The following is a 9,165-nucleotide window of genomic DNA, read 5'->3' on the forward strand; positions in this document are numbered from 1 at the left end:
GGCTTTTCTACACACCAAGCAGAATGAAATGAAAGGTCAAATGAAAGTCAAAGAAGTTGCATATGCATCAGAAATTACCTTGCTAACACCATTAAAAGTGGGGCCTTATTCTCAAATGACCGCTTTCAGTAATTTCTTTTGTTCCCCATATTGTACATACTGTAAATACATTTCCTGTCTTGCTTGTTCCCTCCATCACAATATATATGTAGGTACTCTTACCCTATACGTAATCTTCATAAAGAGCGATCATCAAGAGCAAGTGCACTGACAAGACCAGAGACATAAGCTTAGTGGTGTCAAGAAGTGCACTTCACTGTTAGGCATTCATGCCACAAACAACCACAACCATAGTTAAGCATTGAAAAGAATGCCAGATTGCATCGAGGTGAATGCCAAAACTGATCATTAGAGAACTTGCTTGCTAACGTCAATCTCAGCCACTTGATGCAACATCAGCAATACAGAGATTTAACCATGTCACTAACATTTGGTTCCACTTGCGACGGTGGTGCAGTGGCTTTGGTGGTGCGCTGCTAAGCCTGAGGACACAGGATTGAATCCTGGCCACGGCGGCCCCATTAGGATGGAGGGAAATGTAAGAACGCCTGTGTAACATGCATTGGGTGCTCGTTAAAGACCCCCAGATGCAGTAGCGCACCCAGGATTTTGCCAGGGGGGGGGTTGAATTATTGTGGTGGTGGTGGGAATGAATTATTGTGGTAGTGGTGGGAAGCAAGCACTTCGTATAATATGCAATTTCCTTGCTTTAGCCAGAGGAATCCAAAAGCAAATAAAATGCCTAATAATTATAATATTAATGACACCAAGGATGATGACAATGTTTATTTCTTCAGCGTTTTACTCAAAGTAATTTAGGAGTGAATGAATGAGTGAAGACAGTTATAAAAAGTTGTCGCAGTTTCACCTGAAAGGCGAAGCATCAATTGCGATAGCAAATTTGTAGAGAGCTATACGGAGTAATGATATTAGCTTTATCAGCTGTATAAACTTGGACATGCAGCAGCACAGGCAACACGCAGAACTGCTGTCGACGCCGTCGGCGTTTTGCCCGCGTTCGCTCAAAATGCGTGCGGCGTTGGTGACTGTTGCCGGAGCCTCTGATATAAATAGGCACTGCGTGCCGCAGCTAAACGTCGCCTCCCTTCCCTCCCCCTCCCCCACGGCATCTCGCTCGTTGGAAGAAGGCGCATTTGCTCTACATACATGGTGATTGTGAAGGAGAACAGAGACGCCTACTTCTGCAGCCCTTAAGCGAGCACGGCGCAGAACGCGCGTTTGTTCTCCGCCGTGCGTTCACTCCCCGTGAAAGACGCGCCCCTCGCGCCCTTTCACTCGCACATACAGCGTTCGGCGCGCGGCGACGATTTCTTCTCCAAATGACGTCATACGGAACCTCACGGCGACGGCGACGCCGACGGCAGAAATCTGCTTTTGAGTGTCCATATAATTGCTATCGCAATAAAAGTGTTTTTGTTAATCTGGAAAATTCGACCTCAAGCCACCTCCTGAATTGTAATGACAATGTGAACAGAGCACTGAAGGTACACATGGACTGGTGGGGCTGGACGCGTGGGGGGAGGGTGGGGGTTACAACACCCTGGGGGGGGGGGGGGGGTTACGACCACGCCCAAAGCACAGCTCACACAGAAGAGAGAGCCCCACAAGCGATGATGAAGAATAACCCAATGTGAGCCCCACGTGATGATGATCATGTACAGATGACAATGAATAGCATAATAAATGCCCAGCATTGAATGTTGCATTGCAGTGGGTCACAAACACGGGTACAAATGGCATGTTGTGATTACTGGCTTTGCACTTTTGTTGCACAAGAACACAGCTCCCTGTGGCTTTCCTGTTCTGAAAATTTCTGCAAGTGTTTGTTCCGGTTAAAATTTTTACCAACCAATTTGAACAAGTACAACCACGAGAACTTTTCAGAAAAAGATTTTTTCACACAATAAAATGGAAGCAGCTAAGTGCAGCAACACACATTTTTTCAGTTTAGCAGCTGTACATAAACAACACACAGATACAACACAGCATAAATGCAGCTTTCCTATTCTCCGAAACGTTGTGTAAAAGATGCTCCTATACATACACTTTCTGTATGAACTGGATGCACAGCAAACAGTAGGGCACAGAGGAGGGAGGCACGCGGTGCCCCCTGAAGAAGTACCCTGAAGAGACGCAGCGAGAGGAGTGACACGAGTGCATGGAGGACCACGTTGACAGCATGAAAGTGGCTGGCTACAAGGCCTCCAGCCAACATGCAGTTGAGCCTGGAACAGAAAATTATGGAGAAGTTACAAAGAGACTGCAGCTGGCACTACAGCTGCAGTAAGGTGGCAATGTCAGTTAGCTAGGAACAGCCAATTCCACTGCATAAAAACATGTAAACTAGGGTGTTGAACCAAAAAAAAAAGAGTAACGGTTTCGGTTCTGGTTTTAATTCACTAAGGTTCCAGTTCGGAGACCTAAATGTTTATAATGGGTCACAACCTGGTTCACTGCAGTCCATTTTATGCGTGTGCACCATGGCAGTATGCAGCGCAGTATTATCGACTTGTCCACATGGCGCAAGCGCAAATTTCATCAAGAGGAAGCAAAAATTTATTAATAAATTTCACAGATGGCAGAAATTTTCATGTACATATTAAAAGAAATCAGTAGCCCCCCCCTGTCGAGGAAATGGGGGTAAGCGAAGCTTGTCGTGTGTGTTTTCGGTGTTCCTCTGAATGAATTGCACTGACGAGTACCACGTTGTGCTCAAACCACAACTGGTCACACGCACTGTAGCTGCCTCCGAAGTTCTGGTTGAGAAAATCGTATTGAAACATGACCATCGCACCAGGAAAGTTAGCGCTAGCATTCCGAGGCGTGCACCATCATTGTCAGGCTCCTGGACGGCAACACGACGCTGACGTTTGGCCTTAACATCTCACTCCCGCAACTCGGGGTCGGCGGCTATGCGCTGACGTTTGGCCTCAACATCGTGTTCCCTCAACTCAGGGTCCATGGCTATTCGCTCTGACGTTCCGCCTGGGCTTCGGAAGCCCTCATGCTAGAATCGGCACGTCGACGACAAGCCCTTTCCCGAGCGAGTTCATTCTGGATGGATTTCCATGAAATTGCTTCAAAATTAAATCTGTCCGTTACGTAAGATAATAAATGGTTCATAGCCCTGTAAACGCGGCCTCCTCATTACGACAACAGAAGAGAAGTGAAATTCTACGCTGGAATGATTAGCGGCAATGCAGCCAGCTGTGGAAGCAGACGACGACAAACAAGGGAGCAGTGGCACGAGCACGTGCCGAGCACGAGTGCAAACCGAGGGGTGCTAACGAGCCAGCTGCAGAAGAAGCCGACTACGCTCGAGTCAATGCTGATGATGATAATTTTGCGCGTACATGGACGCCACCGAAATCTGCAAGTTAAAGCAAGTTTCGCTTGAAAATAGAGGTAATTAGTGAGAATCCCTGCATCAACATAAGGTCTACTTAGCTTCCACATTCATTACTTTGACTGCAGCAGAGTCAGTTAATTTTCGTATTGCTTCAGGTGATCTACAATGTCGAAGACAGCACTAATTTACATTGTTTTCCTAAATTACAACTTCAAATTTCCAGTCTGTCAAAGAAAGAAGCCAGCATTTGACATTTTGCACAGTTTGTTGCTTTTTAAGAAGCAGGTGAGGAAATTGATGCTTCTGAACGATGAACAAGGATGCTGAACCACACGTCGATCTTTCTTACACATAGTCGTGCACTGGCTTTAGCTAGACAAGAAGTCAAAACCATGCACATTAAGCCCCACAAATAATTTCTAGATTTCGAAGATTGTTCAATCTCCTTGGCTAAGCACCAAACATGCGCTGAACCATGCCACATAACAGAAGTAGACTCTCAGCAAGCTTCTGGTCAAGGGCCAGCTGAAAGTTCCAGAACGGTTACCTACTCTGGAAAGTCCATGTAGGCCACTTTGATTACACTTGGTTGGTCGGGACCCAATTTCTGCGGCATGACGTTATCAAGGCTTTCGAACATGAAGGCAAGCACGTACTCAACTTCGAATCAGCAATCGGTAAGCTACATCCTGTTACTGAATCTCGAGTAACGCAGCTGTTGAATGAGTTTATAGATTTGCTCACCAGGGTTTGGATTAATTAAGGAACAACCAGTGCATTTGTACTTGCACGCTGACGCTCAACCAAAGCTCTGTAAAGCCCGCTCTGTACCCTATGCAATGCAGGAGCAAGTAAGTGAACAGGTGCCTGTCTATCCGCTGTGGTCATTGGTCACCAATGGCCACTGAGGCTGCATTACGTTCAAAAGGTGGGGAAAATGACAAGGATGGAGCAAACACCATCTTCTCTCCCTCACTGCTTGAAAAGTGGACACTGAAAATCCTTTCATCGCATCAAAGCTTGCTCAGTAGTTGCAGGGCTTTACCACAGCTGAAAGTGATTCTTCTTGCAAATGTAGCGCATCGTCCTCATACCTCGTCACGAGTTGTGTTTAACTTTGTGTTCAACACTACAGATAAAGGGAGGCCGTGGATACCGCCATGATTTACAAAACGACACTGTCTTTTTCTCTCGTTTAGTCTTGCCTTGGATTGCTGCTGGCTTCTGGGTTGTCTTGGCTCGGCCCACTACACCCCTTTAATGTCATTCTTCAGAATTCTCAGACAGGGAACCAAGCAGAAAATGAAAAAAAGCTTGAGAAAATTGGCAAAGAAGCTTAGCATGAGTCCCACTATTAGATTAGAAACATCCCAAAATGCTGTCTGGGCTTGTGTGTGATCACAATCCAGAAGATGCATGTTTTGGATGACCTTATCAATTCAAACCACCCTCAAAAATACTGCAAGCTTCCCAAGCATTTCTATCAGGAATGTCATGGTGCAGTGCTGTTCACTGACGAGAAACATTCACCAATGAACAATTTCCAACCACTAAAATGACAGAAATGTGGTTCCGTTGGCCAAGGAAGCGAATGAATGTGGTTGCTATGCTGATCAGGAAGAACATCTGGCCTCGGCCATGGTACTCACCAAAGTGACGTTGACTGCAAGACACCCTTAATTTTCACCTACCAGGGAGTGAAAGTGAACGTTCAAAACTACCTGAACGACATTCTGGAGGACTAGATGGTATTGCCCTAGAGACAAAGTCACTTCAAAAGTTGACTGTAGAGGTTGCAGCAAGATTCTGTGCCTGCCTACAGTGCTAAAGTGGCTCAGCAAGGGTGCAACACACAGTCTGCTAACTTCATCAGTTTGCAAGAGCAGCCTTCTAGTTTGCATGATTAAATCTATTGAACTTTCATGTGTTGTCTGTGCTTGAGAGCAAGGCCTGCACTAAACCCTGAAGAATTTTAATAGCCTGCAGCGTGCCCTTTTGAAGGCGTTGGACGAAATCGACGACCGAGACCTCCGTTCCACCGTGGATGCATACCCAAAGTGGTCTGAAGGCTTGCACCACAGCAAAAGGAGGGCTTTTCAAACTCTGACCGTTGTCTTGTTGCTCTCAGTGCTTAACCCCTTAACTGCCGATGACCAAGTTAACTCATCATCACAACGAGCGTCCTCTAGTGCTGATGACAAGTTGACTCATCGTGAACTTTCCACAATTTTTGCACATGTGTATATGAGTAGTTTTTTGTAATTTTGACAAATAAATAATACACGATGATGTTTGCTATTTTTGTTCAACAATAGCAGTAAAAATGCAATAGGCATTCCTAGTATCATATATTTTAGAAAGACAATTGGTGTAAAATATGAAGGTCTAAAAACATTCCGCACTTCTAAAAAATTTCTTATAAACTTGCCATCCCAGTTAAGGGGTTAAATAAATTGTTGCTTAAATTGCACGTCCATATCTCGCTTATCGTTTTGACAATGAAAATGCAAGGTACCAGGGCTTTTTAGCCACCCGATATTGTTGGCTGTTTTCGTTAGTTTTTGTCAGGCTTACTCTTTTTTTTTTTTTTTTGTAATGCTCGTGTCATGAGTTTTCCCCTGTCATATACTTTTTTTGCAAGTGAAAGAAAAGTGTGCACATTTCATGCTCCAGTGGTGGCAGAATGATTGTTCAGTTTTTCACGCTTCCAGGTGGTGCATGTGATATGTATGCCTTTATATAAGCTTCCTGATGCTTCTTGCAATAAAAGTTGGTAGTCTGCACTTTGTCCTATCTTTCTTTCTGCCCTTATTTTTGTATTTTGCACCGTGAATTACTTGTTTAATTCCTTTGAGAACGAAAGGTCCAGCAAAGTAAAGCATGCTAACGCATGTAAAATGAACAACACTTCAATCATGAGACACAGTCACTGAGAAAACAAAATACAAGACAAAATACAGACAGCCTTCTAGGTACACCTTCTTTGTCTTAGAATACAGGGTAACTTACTTGAAAGTTAGCGTTGTAAGGGGCCTGTATGACTTATGGCTTGACTCGGACTGCAACTCGGTGCCCCAGAAGTCATCTTGAAATATGCGACGCAGTGGAATTTCTGGCTGTACGTCCACATTATGCACCACTGCTTCTGTGTCGTCAAATACAAAGTCACCAGCTAAGCTGTGGCCAAAACAAGCCAACGAAGCTCCTGCCACTAGCCAGGGTCCTGAGCATATGGCCCACTTGGGTACCGGTAGTGCTTGGTCCCAGCTGCGATCGATCTCTCTGGTCCATTCTTTCTTGGGAAACTTGAGTCCCGTCGAGTTTCGATTGTGGTCGAACATGGTGGCCATGGCTTTGCTGCCAGCAGTTCACATTGGTCATGATGAGACCCTGGAGGCCTGTATGTGAATTGCAGTATTCAGTGACATGACGTGAAATGTATTTACTATGTAGAACGGTTATGAAAGGCACGATATGTAAAAGGGGAAGAAGAACAGCGTAGACTTGCCGCCCAGGCGATTGATATGCTCTGCTTGTAATTTTTGGCCGGATCTGCTACTAACTACAACTACATATCTCATGCTCCTTTCAGCTGCGTAGAAGCAGCGCAACACCAAGGGATACAATTTGCAAATATTCAGTGCTCTCCAAGTACGTACTGCAGTGCTGCATTGATACACAATAAAATGCAGAGACAATAACAAAACATAACATTCTGCTGAAAAGTCAAATTCAGACACTGTTGACTCTTGGTCTCAATGTTCGTACCCAAAGCATCACCGTCAACATCAGCAAGCACGAGAGTCCACGTGTACTCCTGTCCCCTGATTTACAAGCGTCTTATCATGACGGGGCTTAGCAGAGCCGGAAAGGGGTACGGGTTGAAATGTTTGTAAGTGAGCGTGCAAATACCAATGAGATGAAGAAACCGCGTGCAAGATGAAAATGAGCAGTACGGCGCCGTCCTTAGTAGCGTAATGACTACATGCAAACGCCTGCGATGGTTATGCAGCAATATATACGTATGCATGTGCAGAACATTCCGATTGGGATAAGAATCCACTTTCGTTCAAAAATGCTTGAGCGGCTATTAATTATAAGCACACACTCATCCGAGGAGTTGTGCTGGTTAATCACAGCAGCCAGTGAATCGTTCAAACAGAACCCAATCTGCGATCGAGACATGCAACAACCTCTGGAACACAGTCCTATTGTGCTATTGTGAGAAGATGACCCGATTTCTGCGTGGCCGGCGGACGGCAGCTGTCTGTATTAACTACGTCTTTGTAGCGCTATGATCCAGGAACCTACAAGTACCATTTCAAAGTAATTCGTAGATATACGTTAACAATGAAAAAGTGATGCTGTATTGTCGAATTTACTTTGACAGTCTTCTCAATTAAAATTAGCGACATGCTCCGCACGGCGACTGCCTCGTACGGAACTGCAGTTCGCGGTACAAGTAATTGCAATGCCGAGATGTGCTTACACGTAAATGTGTTGCGAAAAAGAAGGCACTACATACCGAGTCCATTGTACAACTACGATGACAAACCTAGGCGATTATTTCAAAGCGTCTGGGTCACGCCGCGAGCACAACCATCTGTTTACTTAACGGCGGCCCATCACGGAAGCCGTACTGGCCCTACAAGGGGCACGAGCAGCCACAACTTGCCAGCGGCTTGACTCACGTGACCAGAGCAAGTTCCGTTTTCGTTTTCAAATGCGCGGCGCGTCAACTGATTCGTCACCATCTCTGTGACAGAAAGCCTTCGCGTGTTTTTGCTTTGAGTGCACGGCTTCCTACGACGCGGAAGCAAATGAAAGTGTGTCTTTATGAAAGTATAAAGCAGCACGGCTGGCGTAGCCCCAAAATAGCACTTTAAACCTTTATCCGGCAAACTACTCTAGAAGGAAGCTCTCGTAATTTGTTCAATTAAAACTAGAACCACGACTATGTATACATCGATCTGAACGAACTGATGATTGATTTTCAAGTTCCAGAATGTAATTACTCGGGCATATTCAGACATCAAATGTACAAAAGCGAGGCCCAGCTGCCAGTATATATATATATATATATATATATATATATATATATATATATATATATATATATATCATACGAAGCCAACAATAACACCAAGGACAATATAGTGGTAATTACTTGTACTTACTAATTTAATTAAAGAATTGAAAATGGATGAAAAAAATTGGCTGTGGCTTAACTTAGTTATGCCTGGGTGTGCGCAGCGAGAGGTACGGTTAATGTTATTGTTTAGCTTGGTGTTTCACTCCGTCGTTGATCCGCGTCCCTGGCACGAGATGCCGAACTAGACGACGAACCATCCTCATCTGAATGCACTCGCCTGACCGCTTCGTACTTACGACGCTTCTCAAGGCGTGCGGCTCGTTCTTCCTCTGTCTCCTCGGCTCGCTGCCTCCTCTTGGATTCGTTCCGATGACGAAGCCTGGCTTCTTTCAGTCTCGCTGACCCACTTTTCATATCCGTCGACGAATCCCACCGAGCCGCCCCTTCTTTATATACGATGCAACGGCGGCTCCTCCAGCGATGCAATGCCAGCAACGCGGATGCAACGCAGGCGGTTGCTAGGCAACGGCTGAGCTCGCGGTTTCACCGGCTCCTCCTCTGACGTCATGCCAGATGGCGCGGCGAGCGGCGCTGCCAACTGCGGCGGTTGCTAGGCAACGGCTCAGCTCGCGGTGCGGCCACC

The 9,165-nt window shown here is 45.5% G+C and overlaps 1 protein-coding gene across 1 annotated transcript in view; it reads right to left on the bottom strand.

Moving 5' to 3' along the window:
- LOC119443124 (protein O-mannosyl-transferase TMTC4) overlaps positions 1 to 8,089 on the bottom strand; it is a 45,032-nt gene extending 36,943 nt beyond the window's left edge. The window contains exons 1-3 of the mRNA XM_037708275.2: positions 7,956 to 8,089; positions 6,440 to 6,828; positions 2,126 to 2,306 (exon numbers count right to left, since the gene is read on the bottom strand). Coding sequence (XP_037564203.1) covers positions 2,126 to 2,306; positions 6,440 to 6,780 — 522 coding nt within the window. The 5' untranslated portion in view covers positions 6,781 to 6,828; positions 7,956 to 8,089. The remainder of the gene's footprint in view (positions 1 to 2,125; positions 2,307 to 6,439; positions 6,829 to 7,955) is intronic.
- Positions 8,090 to 9,165: the final 1,076 nt, after the last annotated feature.

This window comes from Dermacentor silvarum, chromosome 2 (genome assembly GCF_013339745.2).
Source record: "Dermacentor silvarum isolate Dsil-2018 chromosome 2, BIME_Dsil_1.4, whole genome shotgun sequence".
Lineage (NCBI taxonomy): Eukaryota > Metazoa > Arthropoda > Arachnida > Ixodida > Ixodidae > Dermacentor > Dermacentor silvarum.